At 34.8% G+C, this 22,643-nt stretch overlaps 1 protein-coding gene across 1 annotated transcript in view; it reads left to right on the top strand.

The window, feature by feature from the left end:
- Positions 1–801: 801 nt before the first annotated feature.
- Positions 802–22,643, top strand: part of LOC124368717 — a 56,552-nt gene continuing 34,710 nt past the window's right edge. The window contains exons 1-4 of the mRNA XM_046826024.1: positions 802–1,087; positions 11,327–11,435; positions 19,889–20,100; positions 21,750–21,900. Of these exons, the coding sequence (XP_046681980.1) occupies positions 971–1,087; positions 11,327–11,435; positions 19,889–20,100; positions 21,750–21,900 (589 nt within the window). The 5' untranslated portion in view covers positions 802–970. The remainder of the gene's footprint in view (positions 1,088–11,326; positions 11,436–19,888; positions 20,101–21,749; positions 21,901–22,643) is intronic.

Below are 22,643 nucleotides of genomic sequence, written 5' to 3'. Positions count from 1 at the left end.
TGAGCAAGATTAGAAAGTGTTCCTTGTTTCCGAACGCTTTGACACTAATGTCTTCTGTCTGGAGTACAAGTTGCAGCAGCACCTTTTCGAAAAACGTCCCTCGAGGTAATGCATATAACCTTTCATTATAACCAAGGATATCACGTAACAGAAAAACTTCTGGTAGTCCTCCTCCGTAGACTAATGGATATAGTCTCGGCTCTCTAACTGAGAGATCACGGGTTCAAATCCCGGGGAGGGTCCATCAGGAATAAACATGAATAACCAGTGTTCAATGAAGCCGTCATAGCTTAAAGCTGAGGCTTAAAAAAGAGGGAAAAAACTTCTGGTAGAGGGTCTGGTTCCACATGTCTATGAGATATATATCATATATTACAGACTTGCTTACATAAATATACCTAATGTATACAAAGTTGGGGTTTTATGGACTATTAACAGAATCTGGTTAATTTCTAATGAGAAATAGGAATATAGCACTTTTGATCTTTACGGATACTGAAATGGATTCGAACGGGAAAAAGGAGTTCCATTTATAAACATAACACTCTTTAAAACCTAGAATTCTACTCAACATGAAACGCAAACGCGCGTTTGATGCTAAGGAATTAGAATGTTAGCTTGTGTTTGGGCAAAAAAGGCCTTTTTTGTTAAGTTCTATTATATTTTAACGGGTAAAAATGCAAACCCACCACGGCCTGCGTTGTTCGTCTTATGTCCTATATCGCCAAACGGTCGAAAAGAAAAAAAAACTCAGTTTAGTCAAAGACAATTGGCCAATGGCACAACGGAACGCAACGAACGTTGAACTGAACTGAGTTATGACTTATGAGTCGACTGCAGTAGATTTAAGGTTGGAAATAAGGACTAAATGACAGAATTTGAGCTGTGTCATATATTTATAGGATAATAATGGAAGTGAAATTTATTTTTGGCGAGGTTAGGTATTTATAATTATAGTTATGGGTCAGAAATGAAAGAAGAAACAGAGAGAATACCTTTAAGAACTATACTCTCAAATTTTCTAAACCATATAGATACACTTGAAAACCAACGAACACCTGATAATACATATGAATCTGAGTTCCAGGTAATTAAAAATTTATGTTTATAATATATAACAAATTATATATTTCTCATAATGTTGATGGTTAGAAATTAATGTATGAAAGTGGGTACATGTATCTTTATTTGTTTTGTTGTTACAAACATAACCTACAAACAGTATGTTTTCACATTAGCATAGTATTTATAAATAAATAAAGTCTAACGTTTATAATTTTAAGTTAGTGTTTATGCATATATATTTACATGAATAGTTGATGTCTAGTTACATTTAGACTCATCTTTTGGTCTGATTAATCCATGGTCCTACTTGTATAAAATCAGGCCATGCATGGTATTAAGCTTATAAACAGTGTAGGGCATTGGAACTAGCCTACCTTTAACAGGCAAGCTATAAGATGAATGTTGTGTCTTCCAAATTTATTTCTGAAAAATAATAACATTCCATATTTGCAGTCTTGTGTTTAGTTCGGCTAAATTTGGCCCAAAAGGCACACTTCAAATGTTTGAAAAGGCTTAGCCCTACAATATATACACGGAAAGTGTAGATTATCGATTTAACAAGGTTATACTTGTACACTCATGTGCTAGGTGCCATTTAAAGTATAGATTAACATTGATAGAAAAACATCAACATCAATGACAGCAAAACATTGATGTTTAATGTATCTAAATATACAAGCCGAGAGATTCTATGTGGTCTCCTAAATGCGCAAGAGGGGAACTGCAGCTGGCAAGGATGGGGAGTGGCAGCATAGGGGAGCCGGCTCTCAGCTTAAGCTTGTGACTTCCCCCTCCACTCCACATGACCTGTATGTAGGCTACTGTGCATTGCCGTGCAGAGGACCACATGGAAACTTTCGGCCTGTACACGTTTTGAAAAGCAAATTTTAATGTTTTTTTTTAATTATATTTGGAAAAAGTAGTAAGTATTACTAGTAAAAAGTAATAAAGTATATGTATTTAATTCAAAATTGTCTTAAGTAATTTAAATGTTTATTATAAACACATTTTTTTAGACAATGTAACACAGTAATAAGTATTATGGTTTTTAATCTATAAAAAACATGTCCCACTTCACATGATTTCCTGATTTTGTTTTTAGTTTACGGTACTTAAAAGCGTTAAAGATAGCAATACTAAATAAAATAGTGAGAAAAGACCAGTTAAAACAAATTTTCAGTGTAGGGAATATCTTGATATTCGTAACTTAGACCTGAGATTAAAAAAAAATATTGAAAAATATATGATAATAACAGTAATTAATGTTATTTATTTTATAAAGCTTTTTAAATACTTACCTAACCTAACTATGTGACTGCCACACCTACCCCAGGGCCAGACTGGTTTAGTCAAAGGTCTACCACCCTGCATGAGAACATAAAAGTATTAAAAATGTTATTGTGATGATGAAAATAACAAATAATTACTTAACCTAACTACTTGGCTGTCACGCCTACCTGGGGACCTACTGCCATACCCAGGGGTGTACTGCCCTACCTGAGGCCGTACTTTCCTATCCCATACCCTACCCATGAGCAAACATCTTACCTAAGGGCCTACCACAAAAAACTGAACATATAATGGCAGGAGGTGAAATAAGAATAAGCTGAATAACCATAATATTAAATTAATGTGCTAAGAGGAACTCTGTCCAAACAGACAGTCACTAAAGTAATGTTAAAAATAGCTTATACATAAAAATAGTTAATAGCCTAGTAAATAGTACACAATAATATGTTACTTACAAAATTGATGAAGAGGAGGATAAAGCTTTGTTAAAAAAAATATGAAACCCGTTTTAACAAGGAATACCCCTGCTTGAACTGCTACTCAAGTAAGGTATCCAAGAAATTGTTTTTGGAGATGCAGTACAAGGAATAGTTGAATGCACATCCCTCCAAACCCTCTCTGTAGTGGGAGCACTAGTCTCAGGATTGAAGTGAAGGGTATGGTTATCTTGGGATGCATGAATCCCTCCTGTAACAGTCATAGGTCTTCTAGCAGTTACTGAGAATCGTAGTCACAGAAAGAATTCATTCCTTGATCAAACCCAGCAAAGTCTCAGAATCCCTTTTCTCCACAGTAAGAAGAAATATCTTCTTAGATATAGGTTCAATCCCCTCAAACACCCTAGTTACTCAGTAGCAAATGTCGGAAGAAAGAATACTAAAATGTTGCAAACGAACATGAGTCTCTACTAATGAAATGGTCCGGTAATTATCAGTATTGATATGTACAAACTAAGATGTACAGAGCAAAATTTATGAAGAAAAAACATCAGATCCTAGACATACCGTTGAAGACCTAATATGGTAACCTATAAAAAAAATCTCTTAATTAATTGTTTGTATAATAAAACAAACTGACTGTTAACCTCTGAAAAACAAAATTATATATCCTTGTATGCTCCCCTGCCCAAAAAAACCATTTCTCCTACAGTCCCCAAAATTGTAGGGATATTATTATAAGCATTAAAAACTTCTCTCCTACAGTACAAAAGTCCCTCATAGTGCACACCACATAGTAATGCACTTCCATTGGCCAAAACCCTGATTCTCCCTGTCTCCTAGCTTTTTGGAGTAATTGAGATATGTCTACTATTCGAATAAAATTGTAATTTATTTATGTGTCTGAATTATTGTTCATCGTGCTAAAATTTTTGTTAAAAAGAAAATTATATGTTGTTAAGTTAATTTTAAGTATTTTTCAAAAGTGGCCCTTTTAAATAAAAAAATATGTTTTGTTATTTTGGCATTGAAACAAAATTATAAAAATCGATAGCGACTTGCGAATGTTTAAATTAGGTCAAATGTAAAGTCGGAAACTCAACATAAACCAAAAATGATACATCTATTATTATACAAAAATTATTGTTCTTCTCTCATGTACTTGAAGATTGTACAATGAGAGTGTTTCTACATAAAACATTATGGTTTTTTGAGTTGGTATTCAGCTCAAGCATTCAGGCCATCTAGAATTTTGATATTTTACTAGTAAGTACTAGTTGTTGTAAAGGTGTGCTTCTTGTTCACAGCTGTACCCGTTAAACTAATAGTTTTACGACATTTTGTAAAAATGTTACTACTTACCGATACTTAATTATTTTGAGTTGTTTTTCAACCTATACACTTTTGAGGAATTTTCATTTTGTAAAATTGAACTAGTCGAGTGGGCTGATTGTAATACGTCCGGTCATTAGATGGGAGACAAAAAACTTTCAATTTCATCAGTGAACTATCAAACTTTTAGAGGCTTTGATCACGATTGCAACTGGCTCAGCAGTAGAATTTGACTTGGTGATGTTACCGTTGATCATCTACAAATATCTTGAATTTTTATTCACGTTTCTTTATCTTCAGAAACACATTGTGAGTAACATATCTCAATATGAGTAACATTGTGAGTGGCAAGTGAATTGTATGCAATTGCCTGTTTAAGCACTACCATGAGCACTACATTTAACATGTTCTGTAGGTTGTTTAACACATTTAAATCTAACCTAACCTAACATCACAATAAACAACAACTTCATTGAAAGTTGTGTGTCACAACTGAACTCTTTTATAAAAGTTAATATGTCATAACAGCTTATCAATTAAACAACCTTGTGTTAAAATCAAATAAAAAATTAGAATCTAAGGTTATAAATTAAAGTTAAAATACATGGTTAACATTTTTAAGTTAAAACGAAAATTAAAATTTAATGGTTGTCTCATTAAAAGTCAAATTAAAAAAAAAACTCTCTAACATGATAAAATGGATTTACTAAAAGCCATTAATACATAATATTCTTTAATCTAACATAATTTGTGTGATGAACAATTGGTGGCAGCCTATTAAATAACTTAATGCTCATAACATTGTGGGAAGACATAGTTTAATAGCCTATGGTGAGGCACACAAATTAAATGACTAGACCTGGTGAAGTGGTTATGTACATCAGTAGCAAGGAAGTGGTTATGTACATCAGTAGCAAGGAAGTGGTTATGTACATCAGTAGCAAGGAAGTGGTTATGTACATCAGTAGCAAGGAAGTGGTTATGTACATCAGTAGCAAGGAAGTGGTTATGTACATCAGTAGCAAGGAAGTGGTTATGTACATCAGTAGCAAGGAAGTGGTTATGTACATCAGTAGCAAGGAAGTGGTTATCCAAGTTATTTCCAACATGACATAGACACAAATATGTACAAGTTGATCACAGTTAGGATTTTATTATCTGACAAATAATAGTCTGCAATGGTCAATAGGCCTAGAGAAGGTTAGGGTTCTTAGTGCTTTCTTTTGTATCAGTACGACATTTTATATACCAATGCCATTCCCCCAGTACAAAATACCATATAGCAAGACAGAGTGAAATAGTTCGGTTTTGACACCAGAAAGAAAGCATAATAGCATTGTTTTAAAAAGTTTGAGGCTACAATTTCTCTTAATCTTTTAATCAGGTATATTACTTTTGCCAGTTTATTACTAACATGTTCTGTATGTGTATTCCACGATAGTTTTGGGTGAATATATTTCCTTACCTTATGTTATTAGAAAGCTTATTTAAATTTTAAACCAAATAGAACCAAAACTACGTAATTGAGAAGAATATTAATATATTTTAAACATTAAAAAGGAATTGAAAACAGCAATTGTGAGAATTGAATTGTAACGGTGTATGTATCATACCCGTGTACTCACTCACCTTATATGTACTTAGAGGAAGGACAACTGTGTAAGACTAGGGTTCTTGAACATGGATGAAGTTCCACTAACTACAATGATGTTATTAGAGACGGTGACGTGTGTTACATTAGAATGCATGCATGTATCATACCCGTGTACTCACTCACCTTATGATGTACTAGAGGAAGGACAACTGTGTAAGACTAGGGTTTCTTGAACGTGGATGAAGTTTCCACTAACTACAATGATGTTATTAGAGACGGTGACGTGTGTTACATTTGAATGCATGCATGTATCATACCCGTGTACTCACTCACCTTATATGTACTTAGAGGAAGGACAACTGTGTAAGACTAGGGTTCTTGAACGTGGATGAAGTTCCACTAACTACAATGATGTTATTAGAGACGGTGACGTGTGTTACATTAGAATGCATGCATGTATCATACCCGTGTACTCACTCACCTTACATGTACTTAGAGGAAGGACAACTGTGTAAGACTAGGGTTCTTGAACGTGGATGAAGTTCCACTAACTACAATGATGTTATTAGAGACGGTGACGTGTGTTACATTAGAATGCATGCATGTATCATACCGTGTACTCACTCACCTTATATGTACTTAGAGGAAGGACAACTGTGTAAGACTAGGGTTCTTGAACATGGATGAAGTTCCACTAACTACAATGATGTTATTAAGAGACGGTGACGTGTGTTACATTAGAATGCATGCATGTATCATACCCGTGTACTCACTCACCTTATATGTACTTAGAGGAAGGACAACTGTGTAAGACTAGGGTTCTTGAACGTGGATGAAATTCCACTAACTACAATGATGTTATTAGAGACGGTGACGTGTGTTACATTAGAATGCATGCATGTATCATACCCGTGTACTCACTCACCTTATATGTACTTAGAGGAAGGACAACTGTGTAAGACTAGGGTTCTTGAACGTGGATGAAGTTCCACTAACTACAATGATGTTATTAGAGACGGTGACGTGTGTTACATTAGAATGCATGCATGTATCATACCGTGTACTCACTCACCTTATATGTACTTAGAGGAAGGACAACTGTGTAAGACTAGGGTTCTTGAACATGGATGAAGTTCCACTAACTACAATGATTGTTATTAGAGACGGTGACGTGTGTTACATTAGAATGCATGCATGTATCATACCCGTGTACTCACTCACCTTATATGTACTTAGAGGAAGGACAACTGTGTAAGACTAGGGTTCTTGAACGTGGATGAAATTCCACTAACTACAATGATGTTATTAGAGACGGTGACGTGTGTTACATTAGAATGCATGCATGTATCATACCCGTGTACTCACTCACCTTATATGTACTTAGAGGAAGGACAACTGTGTAAGACTAGGGTTCTTGAACGTGGATGAAGTTCCACTAACTACAATGATGTTATTAGAGACGGTGACGTGTGTTACATTAGAATGCATGCATGTATCATACCCGTGTACTCACTCACCTTATATGTACTTAGAGGAAGGACAAACTGTGTAAGACTAGGGTTCTTGAACATGGATGAAGTTCCACTAACTACAATGATGTTATTAGAGACGGTGACGTGTGTGTTACATTAGAATGCATGCATGTATCATACCACGTGTACTCACTCACCTTATATGTACTTAGAGGAAGGACAACTGTGTAAGACTAGGGTTCTTGAACGTGGATGAAGTTTCCACTAACTACAATGATGTTATTAGAGACGGTGACGTGTGTTACATTAGAATGCATGCATGTATCATACCCGTGTACTCACTCACCTTATATGTACTTAGAGGAAGGACAATGTGTAAGACTAGGGTTCTTGAACATGGATGAAGTTCCACTAACTACAATGATGTTATTAGAGACGGTGACGTGTGTTACGTTAGAATGCATGCATGTATCATACCCGTGTACTCACTCACCTTATATGTACTTAGAGGAAGGACAACTGTGTAAGACTAGGGTTCTTGAACGTGGATGAAGTTCCACTAACTACAATGATGTTATTAGAGACGGTGACGTGTGTTACATTAGAATGCCTGCATGTACACTCACAGTACATATACCAAGAATAAAGACAGCTGTATAAGTGCAATGATCCTTGTACATAAACTCCACCACTAAGACTAAATTTGACATTAGGGTGCCTGTATATACACTCATCATATATACAGGGTGTTTGAAAAGTATGGGTATGGCTTAATATTTTAAAAACCATAGGTGATAACATCTATAAATTTTGCACAGTGTCATATGGCTATGTAAACTATTTTTCCTTGCTATTACCATGACATGCCAACCATGGGGGGACGGCCCACAGAGGAAAACATGGAAATCTTAAATTGAAGCATGGGTCGAGTGATACCTCATTTGAAAGAGCTCACTTAGTAGAGTTGAATGCCGCAAACCGCATCTCAAAAGGTTTATCCAATCAGAAATGGCGGCTTGTTTTAGGTACACATTGTGGCGTACATTATGCGCTGCCATTTCTGATTGGATCGTCGTATTCTGATGCGGTAGGCGGCGTTTCACTCTACTAACCAATGTGTTTTCACTGACTTTTTTTAATTAGCAAATTATGTCATAAATTTATAACACATTAAATAAAACACAATAAATACCAATGTTTTTTAGTTTTACACTGTTACTGTATATACACTCAGAAGGACAACTTTATAAGAGCAGAATTCCACTAAGGTGATATTAGTAGAAATGATTTGCATAACATTAGAGTACGCCCTTTTTTTAAATAAACCAAATTTCTCTGGTAAACGATTCATTCAGTCCTTCCTTTATTTATTTATATTTTATTTAAATAAAACATAACAATGCAACAGAGCATCAAGGAACCCTACATAACAGAACAAAAAGATTACTAAATAACCCAACAAAGTAATTTTATCACCTGTGTTACTGTGTCACATTATAAAGTTTTACATGAATAACCTCAGTTTGTTTATACTAATTTGTTTATTCTGCAATTTTCTTATTGCCATCGTGGTTACCCATAAGACCGAGTCTTATTTGTTATGTTTAATTTTAAACTTTTGGCCCCAAAATTAATACACCTCTGTGACCAATAGGAACCTACCTAACAAGTTTTAAAAGTCTTGAACTTTTCTATAAAAAATTATCTCAGGGATGGACAGGCAACGAGATAATTTTAAAAAGGGCCTTAGACAGCTAAACATTTTTAAGAGCGGACAAAAGAATTTTGTAAGTATAAACTGTTTTTAGCTCAAAGTCTTTTTTTAGATCACTTTATATCAATTATAAAATCCTAAAAACTACTCTTACCCTTCCTGAAGGCAGTTCGACCTGACCCTTAGTGGGCCAAACCCTGTAGAACTATAAATATCAAATAAGTAAGTAACTAATCACTGAGAGTGGCTCTGCCTCAAATTTTAATGTTGCAATGAATAAATTGTATCCACATCGTTCATCACTTTGTTCGGAATTTGGATGTCTCAGAGTCTTAGATATTGGTTGCTTTGGGAAATCCATACCATGGCTCTCTTGAGGCAGGTAGGCTTACATGAGTTTTCTAAGTGGAACAGGATAACATCAAAGCTATGGATGTTTTGTTGTGTCCAAAGATCGTCTGTCCATACATCACAAGTCGTTGCCCCAAAGACAAAATTGCGTAATGCTGTAAATTTAAAATTATATTTCTTTCAGGCATTGACTTTATCATGTAATGACTTTATGAATAGAAATTACATGCAAACATATTATTGATGATTAGGCTTACATATGCTGCTCATGAAAAAAGTTTACAGTATGGCATAATGTTGTTTTTACCTTTCTGAAAAATATTTATATTTTAGAAATATGCCATTTTGTGTTTGGAGCGACAAGTTATGGGAGTTGGCTTTAAACAAATGGTAGATAATTGTGAACTAACATTAAAAAAATTTGAATATTTTACTCAAAAATGTAGTTTTAGATGATTCTGAACTGTTACTCAACCAACTTCAAACTTGGTTCAAACTCTTAAATAAACTTTTTAACACCACAGGGTAAGGAAATATGATAAAACTAGATGTTGCAAACGTGAATTGATTATACAGCAAGCAATGAAGTGTTCAAACTCACCTAACCTAACAACTTGGCTGCCAGACCTACCTGGGGTCAACAGGCCTACCCAAGGACTAACTGGCCTATCCAAAAGTATTTTTTTTAAATCTAACTGTTGTTATTTGATGAAAACTAATGACAATTCATCTAACAACTACTTGACTGTTGTCAAACCTATCCCGAAAACCAGCCTACCTAAGGCCCCACCAGCCTAAACAAAGGAACATTTAGTGTGAGGAAATATGAAATAATGAAGTTATGGGCTTGGATACCTGTAAACCTTCCAAGGAAAATAATAAAATCATGTACATATTGATACTTTGAAGGCAATTTACTATGCTTTAATCCAATCCCACGTAGCTTATGGTATTAGTGTGTACAGAGTAAAAAAACACACACAAAATTCTGTTACAACTAAAACACATAGGGTAATATTTAATTTGAAATGTGTGACTCAGTAGTTAGTAGCCTAAAGCACATTTTTTCAGAACTTAAAATTTGTACAGTATACAGCTTATACATTTATGAAACTATAATATGTAATTCTTTAATAACAATTTAGCAACTGGAAATAAAAGATTGTACAGATTTGTCAAATAGCATAAACTAAAACTTTTGTTCAGAAAACAAATTCTTTAAATGTTCAACATCGCACATTAAATCAATAAATGTTCAATTATATTGTAAGACAAATCTTTCTGTATATTAATCCACTACAAAATTAATTTCTTTTGTATGTAAGTTTATGTTAGATTGGTTGTATTTTTTTATAGAAAGATTATGATGTGATGTAACGTTTTTATAATGTACATTTCATAACAAAAAAAGAGTTGATTTGATTTGATGGAAAATAAGAAACTTACAGCGGTAGGCTCTGGAATAGGATGGTTGGCCCTCAGGTTGATTGATCGGCCCTTGAATAGGGTGATTGGCAATCAATTAAGTTGGATGGTAATGTTGTTAAGGTTGGGTAAATTTTCATTAGATTATCTCAAATAACAACAGTTAAATTATACTCTCAAATATTTCAGTTATGTTATTTAAATGCAACTCTAATTAGGCTATTCATAATTACTAGGCACATGCTTCAATTTTGTTTTTAATTAAATATTTAGTGTCTCAATAGATATGAATCAAAATATATAAACAAAAGAAATTTTATGTATGAAACAGTGATTATGTTGATTTTTGTTATAGCTAGAAACAAAGGTTTCAATCAGAAAATGTTTTTAAATATAGGAAATCATAATATAAAAATGTTAAGTTTTTTCATCAAATCTATAATTTATCCTGTTTCATCAAATTTCTAAAAGTATTTATGGAAGTCTTTGGGGGAGGTTATTCTAAACCTTCAAGTCCTCCAGAGTGTTACAATTTTTCCCCATCCACCATTTGTAGTTATAAACCTGCCAGTGAACTATCTGTTCGGAATTTTAACAATTATAACTTAATTCTTCTTAATTTAAAAGGTGTGTTTTCTTTTTTTAGGAATTGAAGTTGTTCAGCGAATCTATTAAAGGCACAAAACAGTATTCTTGTTCGGAGGGAGAAAAGGAAGTCAATCGGAAGAAAAACCGCTACAAAGATATTCTGCCATGTAAGACATTTAGATTTGTACTTTATTTGTAGTAAATGTTTTTTTCAATTACTCAATCCTTACCTATTAGGCCATGTTGTTGAAGCTACAAGTGATATCTAAATAAATGTTTCTTGTGTATGTTTCCAAACTTGAGTGACACAGGGTGGGCGGCCATTAGCCCTTGCATCGCTTATCCCCCAGTCACTTGGAATTTGTAATGGAGACTTTTGTTCTTTGTTCTTTTTCTGTCACACTCTGAACCTTACATTTATCTGAAAGTAGTTACATTGTGTCCTTGTCTCGAACACTGATTTCTTGTTAAACAATATTAGGATCTGATATTAAAACAAAAAGTTCAGTATTTTGTTGATGTTTGTTTTCTATTGGTTGTAATTTAGATATTTCTATTGGTTTTGCTTTTAATTAAATTACTGTACTTTGAAACGTATGGTAAAAGTTGTTAGCTTTAAGGAGACTACAATATCACTTTTATTGTCCATTTCATACATATCATTATGAAAAGATTTGAGAAAAATTCAAGTTTTAACTTGTTTAAACTTGTTATATTTAGTCATCAAGATTTAGAAGCAGGCTTTGTGTGGATATCCAATCACAGAGCTAAACCTCGCATGCCACTTTCATATATTTTTTGTTTCAACTCTTCAAGATTGTGTTTTTAAGAAATCCAGGTTATTAAAATTATTGTCACATATACACTTTTGAGGGTAAGGACAAATTAATGTGTCCATCAATAGGTATATTCTGTGTATCTCCATGTACTGTACTCACATATGTATTCAATGATAGATATAACCTGTATATACATCTAATGATAAGCATATCCTAAATTTCTATTCCATGCTAGGGGTATATTAAGGAATTTATGTGTCTTTTGAACATTAACACTTTAACCTGGTTGTTTTAGAACAAGCCCGTCTTTAAAAGATCAAAAGTTTCCTTTATTAGGTTTTGATTCATAAAATCACTGGATTCTCTATTCAGCTCTCTAAAATATATTGTAATTAATTGTTTTGTGTTGTATAACAATTGTGTTTCAGTGGCATGGATTTTGGATAAATAAGGATTGTTTTTTTTAAACCTCCGATCTCGTGCCGTGACGGCCAGACACGTGGCAGGTCCGTGTTGTGAGTAGTAGTTGATTATATGGATCTTTCCCGCTACAACATTTATCACTACTAAGATCAAGTACCAAGTTGGCGCTGAGCTGCAGTCGCATAAACATGGTCCCCTCTATTGATTCTCCTGTCAAATGTTAATTGAAGAGTTTTATTGATTTCCTGCAAACAGAAGGGAATAGTGCAGCAGAAATCCATCGGAGAATGTCCCGTGTTTACGGAGAAGACATTATGAGTGATGGAGTTGCACGTGAATCTTGTTCAAAGCTGAAGCCATTCAGCGATTTTTGTGGGTGTCAGTCAACAAGTTTGGCTTTCTACACCTCTCACGTACAACACTATCACTCATAATGTTTTCTCCTTAAACACAGTGCATTCTTCGATGGATTTCTGCTGCACTATTCCCTTCTGTTTGCAGGAAATCAATAAAACTCCTCAATTCACAATTGACAAGAGAATCAGTGGAGGCGGCCATGTTTGTATGACTGCTGCTCAACGCAAACTAGGTACTTGAACTCTGCAGTATTAAATGTTGCAGCAGATCGAATACTGCCCACACCATGTGTTGTGCTGTCATGGCGTGAGATTGGAAGTTAAAAAAAAAACAGCCCTTGTAGATTGGTTCGATCAAACCCGGTCTACAGAAGAGATGGAGTTGTAGGAGATTTCTTGTAGTAGGTTTCTTGTAGTTTCCCAGATTTATTGCTTAGCACCACAATGTTAAATGAATGCTTACATCATCTGTAAACAACTGAGGTTTCGATTTAGCCTTCCTTTCTTCAACAATGCTAGAGAGGATATCCGGAGCTTCACCTGGCTGTTTAATTGGTGATTTTTTATAGCACTGACATGACGCTGGCTGCTGTTTAAAATTGTCTTTTGTTCAGTAATCCTGTAACTGTTTCCACTTTGCGTATAAATTCTTTGCAAAGGTATGGTACATCATTATTCCTTTATATCCCACAGCTGTATTCCCATATAAAAGAGGAGGGATTCATTTTCATGCTAAAAGTAACTACAATGATTTTGTGTTTATGAGTGCGTAACTTGGTTCATTTCATTTTAGAATCAGGGTATTGCAGACTGAAGAGCTAAAGGTTTGAAAAAAATTACAATTGAAGACCTGGTCGGTTTGGTGAAAGTTTTGATTGAAGAACTGAATGTTTTGGTAGATTTTTATTAAAAAGGTGGTTGAAATCAACAAATGGTAGAGATTGTGTATTAAGAGCTGGTCAGCTTGATGAATGTTGTCATTGAAGAACTGGATGTTTCGGTAGATTGTAATTGAAAGACTAGTGGTAGAGATTGTGTTTTAAGAGCTGGTCAGCTTGGTGAATGTTGTCATTGAAGAACTGGATGTTTCGGTAGATTGTAATTGAAAGACTAGTGGTAGAGATTGTGTTTTAAGAGCTGGTCAGCTTGGTGAATGTTGTCATTGAAGAACTGGATGTTTCGGTAGATTGTAATTGAAAGACTAGTGGTAGAGATTGTGTTTTAAGAGCTGGTCAGCTTGATGAATGTTGTCATTGAAGAACTGGATGTTTCGGTAGATTGTAATTGAAAGACTAGTGGTAGAGATTGTGTTTTAAGAGCTGGTCGGTTTGGTGAATGTTGTGATTGAAGAACTGGATGTTTCGGTAGATTGTAATTGAAAGACTAGTGGTAGAGATTGTGTTTTAAGAGCTGGTCAGCTTGATGAATGTTGTCATTGAAGAACTGGATGTTTCGGTAGATTGTAATTGAAAGACTAGTGGTAGAGATTGTGTTTTAAGAGCTGGTCAGCTTGGTGAATGTTGTCATTGAAGAACTGGATGTTTCGGTAGATTGTAATTGAAAGACTAGTGGTAGAGATTGTGTTTTAAGAGCTGGTCAGCTTGATGAATGTTGTCATTGAAGAACTGGATGTTTCGGTAGATTGTAATTGAAAGACTAGTGGTAGAGATTGTGTTTTAAGAGCTGGTCAGCTTGGTGAATGTTGTCATTGAAGAACTGGATGTTTCGGTAGATTGTAATTGAAAGACTAGTGGTAGAGGTTGTGTTTTAAGAGCTGGTCAGCTTGGTGAATGTTGTCATTGAAGAACTGGATGTTTCGGTAGATTGTAATTGAAAGACTAGTGGTAGAGATTGTGTTTTAAGAGCTGGTCAGCTTGGTGAATGTTGTCATTGAAGAACTGGATGTTTCGGTAGAGTGTAATTGAAAGACTAGTGGTAGAGATTGTGTTTTAAGAGCTGAACAGCTTAGTTGAGATTGGCACAATGATCCTGAAATGCCAATGTATTTTGTATGATTCTTAATTTTGTACAAATAAAAATCTGTCACTCAATTTTGAATACATCAAATCAAAATGTATAAAAAACTAGTTATTGTATTTTCATTTCCTTAGAAAGTTATTTTGTACAGTTTCTATTCTACACCATAGGGGTAGTAATACATCTTCCTATAAATGTTTGTAGACATGATCTCTCTGTTTATATTCTCAGTTCTCTGGATTGCATGATAAATAAACTGCTGGTAATTAACATTTTGCGAACCATATGGATATCTTGGCTTTACCATATGGGTTTTCATTATGATTACATATATATATATACTATTTATATTGTATAAAATAGTTTTCTCTTTACTAATACTGTACAAAATGTACTCATACAAAGGCTAGAAGTGAACAATTTTTGTTTATCACTCAAGAAATGTTTTGATCTGTTTGAATTTGGAATATTTGTAAGCAGTAGATATATGTGAGTTGCATACATTTATTTCATTTCAATTTGATCAATTGAATAGTTTTTAGCCTCTATGTATTCTATGAATATTGATAAAAACTATGAACTCATTTACCCAGTTTTAAATATATCAAATCTATATAGATTTGATGGAATATATATAGTGGGGAGTTCTTGATGTAACCTTGTACATTTTGGTTTCTTTGGATGAAACCCTATATATTTTAAATGATTTCTTTCCATTGCTAGAAACTTATCAATTGGCTCAAGCAATGTTGAAGCTTTTCATGCTTGATTGTAACTATTATGTCTCTTTATGATATAAATAATTTGGTACTATTATTATCATTTAATGTTGTTGATCTTTCCATAGCTTTTCTGAATATTTGTAAAAGTAAAAATAATCAGCATTCTGAAGCTATCAAAATTTTTTTTAGTACAGTAGACTCCCGTAAGTTCGGCCACCTCGGGACCGGACCCTAGGCCGAACTTAAAAGCGGCCGAACTAACCGATGCCTATTTAAAAAATGCCCATTTATTGTTTGCAAGGGTAATTTTTCAATAAAAGTTATGAAATAACCGTAAAATTAACCTTTCCAAACATTACCAACACAGAATTAACTACTAAACTAATTTTAAATTTGTACTTACCAATAAAACACGGTAATACTGCATATGTTGGGAATCAATGCGTGTAGGAATCAAACACTTGCACATAGAATACAACACAGAGTAACGCTTTATTTACAAAACCACAGACCTAATTGAAATAAAATAAAATAATACAGTACTGCACTGTACATTGGTGGTTTAGCTTCTTAACACTTAAAATAATCTGTCACTTTTTTCTGAATTTTTGTTTCTAATGATTTTTTTTATGTGCAAACTCACGCCACTTCTTAATAAAAATTACATCGACCTGCAGTTGCTTCTTTTTGCTGTTCGATGTAAGTAGCTGCCAGTTGCAAAGCTGCTTTTCCTTCAGCGTGGCTCATTTTATTTTCTTCGTCTTTCCTCTTCAATCTCAGCACCATCTGCGTTGTTATTCATCTCGTTGTCCTGGCGAATGACACACTCGACGATTTTCGTCATCATTCAGAACCTCGTTGTCTAGCTCCTTTTCCATGTTGATCCACTCCAAAACATCTTCTTCAACAATGGGACCACAGTTCGGTAGTTGCTGAAGGTCGTGCAATAGAGCTGCATTGTCATCAGGTTCGCCATCAAGAATGTTGTTTGGCTCATCTGCTGTTGTGTTGTTTTGATCTACGCTATCTTCTATATTTGGCCAAAGTTTTTCCAAGACTTTACAAACGTGGATGGTGGTATTTCGTCGGTATGCCTTGGCCGACATGTACACAACATCCTTCATGTTAACTGACTTCAACACTTTGGTAAGGTCTAAGCTGTCATCAGTCTCCAGTTTGGAAAGAACTTCCGAAAGTAGCTTACGACGATACTTCCTCTTGAAGCACTCAATGACCCCCTGGTCCATCGGCTGTTGAAGACTGGTTACATTGGGTGGTAGGAACAGCAGTTTAATTTCTTTTTCATCGTCACACTGAAGATGTTCATCATGAGTAGGCGCGTTGTCAAGAAGTAGAAGTGCTTTGGCGGGGAGTTTTCGATTTTGCCAAATGTTTTTTCACTTTGGAACAAATTCGCATACAAACCATTCTCTGAACAAGTACGTGTCCATCCACGCTGATTTCTGTGACCGATAATACACTGGGGAGAGCGTCCATGTTTATGTTCTTAAACGCTCTCGTTTTTGCTGCTTTGCCAATGACAAATAGGGGTAACTTGTGAGTCCCCGAAGCATTTGAACACAAGGCGACTGTTATCCTGTCTTTGCTGGTTTTAAACCCTGGAGCAGACGTTTATTCTTGCGGGGGTGGCAAATGTTTTTTCTAGGCAGAAGTTTAAAATTTAACCCAGTTTCGTCAATGTTGTATATTTGCTCTGGGCAAAAGTTTTCATCATCGATAATTTGTAAAAATCTTGCAGAAAAAGTCGGTGGCCGCTGTTGGGTTTGCTGATAACTTCTCACCACAAACTCCAATAAAATGTACGCCGTGTCTCTTTTTCCAACGAGAGAGCCATCCATCACTAGCCACGAACGCCTCTTCTGGTTGAAGCTTTGAGTGTAAGATCATGGCCTTTTCTTTTAATATTGGTCCACTTAATGGCGTTCCTCGTCTTCGTTCTTGAACGAACCACAACCATAGAGCATCTTCCACCAATTCGTGTTTGGCCTTCCTTAGTGTGCAACGCTTTTCTAGAACTTTTTCGGTATCAATTTGTGTACAAAAGCCTTCAATACTTTTTCTGTTGCGTCGCCAGTCGTTGACTGTACTTTTGCCCACGTTTAAATCCTTGCAAATACTTTGCACGGATTTCTCCTTTGTCTAATCTCTCCAGAGCTTGTAGTCTCTGTTCCATTGACTTGTACTTACGTTTACGCATTTCACTCATTTTAAAAACAGATTAAAACACGATGCAAAACAGTTTTTGTTCAAACACACACGCACACACACACAAAAACTATGAAAACAACAGTACTGTACATACACAAAAGAAATCACAGAAACCCACGAGTAAATAAACAACAGTACAAAACGCAAACTAAAAGAAAATAACTGACTTTGTAGGTCTACTGTAAAAATGACGAGCACCACCCCAGTATGAATGTTCGAGACGAACTGATTGAGCTGTTTTGACAGAGCAGTAAACTAACCAAAGAATACAACGGCACTGTTAGTAGAGACGTGCTGCCCCGCTTTCTGGCTGGCGCCAAGTGCGTGTGACTCATGCTCAGCCGACCGGCCGGACTAAGCGGCGGCCGAACTAACCGAGGCCGAACTTACGGGAGTCTACTGTACATGAATTTTTAGTTTTTATCACCAATTAGTATTTACTAAGTCCTTTTCAAACTAGTATAATTAAATCAAAGTTATAAATAGAAAGAAATAAGTTTTATTCCAGACTAACATTATAACAAAAATCATAAAACTCTGTACATTCATCTTCGTGTTACATTATCAACTTTGTGTTCTGTTCGCAATTCACCAAGTGTGTAAATAGTTTCTGAAGTCTTCAGGAAGAATATTGAAGTGCTTCGCTGGGAGTTTTCGACTGGGGTATAAGAAGGTTTTTTGAGTCAGTTGTTATTCTGTAAACAGGTTCGGAGGATTTGTTATTTCTCATGTTTTGATCATGAGTAGCTGTTACTCTGTACAGGTTTCTATGTGAATTAGCATGTGTGATTACTTCATTGATGTATGCAGAATCTACTTTGAGAATTCCAGCTACTCCCAGATGTAGAGTCAACCAGGATGCACACTTCCTCATAGTAAGATGATTATCCTGTAGCAAATATAAGATTCAAATAGCTTGTGAATCGTTATATTTGTTGTGGTCGATGTATCTACAACTTCGATGCAGAAATAGAATTTAAATTATTCTGCAGTCAATTAATCTGGCAACCTTTCAGAGGATTGTCTTGCGAGAGTAAAAACAACATTATTCAAATTCAATCCAATTTCATTATACGCGTAAATGCTGTATATATTTATTCTTTTTTGAAGAACTTTGAGGATCTTATCAAACAGAATAAGAGGGAGGTCGATATTGTTGATGAAAACTGGTACCATCACAGACAGGATTTAAACCTGCTCTATCTCTTACCTCATGTGTTAAATAGTGTAAACATTTTTTTACAAGCATATATTGTATTGTGTATGTGAATATTTAAATAGGTGTGTATCTAATTAGCACTTGGTAGTTCACTTGTGTACACTTAAGAATGTCATAAAATTTATACAAAAATTAAATAGAATGCAACAAACATAAAAAATTGAATGTTTTCTAAAACTACAAAATTAAAACTTTTCAAAGTAGCATATCATTTTGTCAATTAAATATCTCTTCATTTTCAAATTTATAATCGTATAATTTTAAAAATTCTTTATTACACTTGAATGTAGTTATAGACGTTGTTGCTTCATACGATGGGGTTTTCTCGTAAAACTCGAGGTGGTGATGATTTCGAGTAACACTGGATCTGGTTTGTGTTTAAAGGATGCAACATTAAATTATTATTTTTCTCTCTCAGTTATTGTGTTGATATTGTTGTAGTATCAAAGATGTACTGTCCTTAGACAGAAATCACTTGTAAATCTGTGAAATGTTCTCTTACTGACTAATTTATTATCAGACTCAGAAGTGTTTTATTGATCTTTTTCTTTCATATTATTGAGATACACTCTTTTAGTTACTTCATAAAGACACAAGTCATAATGGATATGAGTATGTATACATAAACAGAAATTATAAGGTTATATGTAGTATCACATATTTAAAATATTCTTATGTGCATTGTTATCTTATTGAAAGGACTAATGGCACTACTGATGGCAATAGTGATACTTTTCGTATTATTTCCTTTTAATTTTGTATGTTATCTTTCAGCATTTTTGAAAAAGAAACTTTACGTCTTGCTTACGGATAACTTAATGCAAATTGATTCAGGGCTTTAGAAATGATGTCCGTTTTGGGTGCACCTGATTAAGTTTCATAATCGTAAGCATAAATAAGGGTGTCTGTTGACAGTTGATGTGAGCAGAGTGGTACTCAACGAGTATGCTGGGGTGCCGGGCAGTGACTACATCAATGCCAACTACATCAGAGGGGCCAGTGGGTCTCCAGCATACATCGCTAGTCAAGGCCCTCTGCCCCACACAGTCAATGACTTCTGGAGGATGGTGGTGCAGTGCGAGGTGCAAGTCATTGTCATGGCTTGCAATGAAGAGGAGGCAGGGAAGGTATGTATACGGTGACAAGGGGAATGTTATGGACAGAAATAGTTTATGTATTCTGTGTTCTTACAAATACACAAAAAGATGTCAACATGTTAAAAGACCCAATTGTTTTATGCCTGGACTTTATACAGTGACGCTCTGTGACATTTTGTGATTAATGTATATAAAACCAGAGAATGAACCATGGATTTCTTCACCTCATACCAAACAAGATATGGATGAATCTGATACAGTTTTTTCGAACAGTGTTATGGATATCCAGGACTGACAAGATACTAATTACAAAGTATACATTAGGACTGATTAGACACTAATTATAAGGTACACATTAGGACTGATTAGACACTAATTATAAGGCACGCATTAGGACTGACAAAACCTAAACTCTTGTATCCTGACAAAGAACATACTAGACTGTTCCAACTATCCAAAATAATCAAGTCCACAAACGAATTGAGCACAATAATGTGTAACCTCCATTGATAGTAATCCATGCTCTGTTTCTTGTATCAGTTACTCAATCCCAATATGCATCTTGATGTCATCAAACTGTCAAACCAATACCCCAATTGGTAGAATTGCCGTCCACAATAAGGAGGTTGTTTAGTGTGATCACTTCACCATTCTGGTGTTGTTGATCATAATATTTAGTGTATGTCTGATGCCATTAAACTGTTACGTTTGTTAACATAGCGTATCAAAGATATCTAACCTATTGTTTTCTAAACAAGCTTGTTCATTGTGAGGTTCTATATGAAATAAAAATCAAGCTGGTAAGTTATGGAGACTTATCAGAGTCTAAATCCGACTAGGTTGTTTCTTCAGTACTGTTCAAAGTAAACTGGGAATCTTAATAATACTAATAATGTAAGCTTTCTGAATTTTGGACAGTTTATTGTCAAGGAATACTAAAGTTCATAACTTTATAAGCCCCATCTCCAGTCAAGTTAAAGTTTTGTTGTTTTATCATGTACATAGGCCAGGACCTGAGATCAAATTTGCATTGCATACACAACCTGGTTTTCCTTGACATCAATAAAGAAATTTCCCTCTAAGAATGAAATCAATTGTCAACCACACCAGTTTTGAAGGAAGCCAAAATAGTAGGGTATCAAATGAATTCAGAATATGAAATGATAATTTTTTATTCGATCATATCAATATTCGTAGCTTGGCACAATCAATGAAACCGACAATCAGTCACGCAACTAACAAAGCCAACTTTCAGTCCGTTTATCTAGTTGTCTGACGACGATATAACTATTATTTATATGTCTGATTATCGGTTTTAATTGTGTTAAGCTAAAGAAAATTAATATGATCCAATAGGAAATTATCATTTTATATTTTTAATCCATTTGATACCCTCCTATTTCGGCCTCCACCAAATCTGGTGCAGTTGACAATCGATCTCTTTTGTAGGCAAAATTCCTCAATCGATTTCAAGAAACACCAGATCGTGTGCTTATATAGCGTAAATTGTCCCTCGGCTCCTAGACTATCAGCAGTAAATATCTTTCAGAGTCGGTGATCGGCTATTTATGTAATTTTTTCACGTCGGATTGTTTTCACACAGTAGTACAGTCTACATGTGGTGTGTACAGATGAAGTGTTGTGTTACATACTGTACACACATTACAATAATGTTACAGCATAAATGTGAGAACTACTGGGTGGAAGGAGAGGGGGAAGAGAAGCAGTTCGGAATGGTCTCTCTGCGTCTTATCAAAGCCAGTACAGTCTGTCCGGACTTCTCAGTGCGCACCATGCGGCTCAAGTACACCAACACACAGTCCAACACAGGTAAGACTGGTACCATACCTATCGTACCAGTTGCAAGTACTTTATAGAATAGCTAAGAACCACTTAAAATGCTGAATATTCTATGACAAACTGTAATTATGTGGAAGTTAAATAACTCTGTGCGCAAAGCCTTGCTTTACCGGACTTCCACTTACTCAAAAACTACTACATAATGTATTTGTAGTGCTTATGAAATTTCTATTTTATCGAAACATTACTTAAAATTACAAGGTTACATTAAATTTAGATTTTTGTTCCAAATAGCCTCAACTATTTTACCTCCTCCCCATTCTCGATTTTACCACTACCCACCACATATTACTTCCCCTTCTATAAACCCACTTTGTTCCACATATTTCTAATGTGTTTGTTTTCTAATATGTAACATGAATGTGTAATAAATGATTTGTTAAAAAAGTTTCCAGACAACATAAGTATATTTTGCACCGTCCTAGCTTGAACTGAACATAGTACTGCTGTAACAATTCTGACAAGTTTTCACTAACAACAACATGTGTAATAGTATATGTTTATGGAAATACACATGATTCAGTTGTATATCGTAATACAATATTTAACAAAAAATATACTTTTTTAGGTTGCTCCCCTAAAATGTTTCATATTTAACCCTTTGTTGTGGTAGCTTAAGTGTGTGCAGTGAACCTTACGACAGGACTTTTATTAAAGCTAATATCCTGACTAATTTTGGTCAGATCTTCATAATTTGTTCACTCAAGTACTCA

The sequence above is a fragment of the Homalodisca vitripennis genome, chromosome X, assembly GCF_021130785.1.
Source record: "Homalodisca vitripennis isolate AUS2020 chromosome X, UT_GWSS_2.1, whole genome shotgun sequence".
In the NCBI taxonomy this organism is placed as follows: Eukaryota; Metazoa; Arthropoda; class Insecta; order Hemiptera; family Cicadellidae; genus Homalodisca; species Homalodisca vitripennis.
This window is presented reverse-complemented; position numbering and strand designations above follow the sequence as displayed.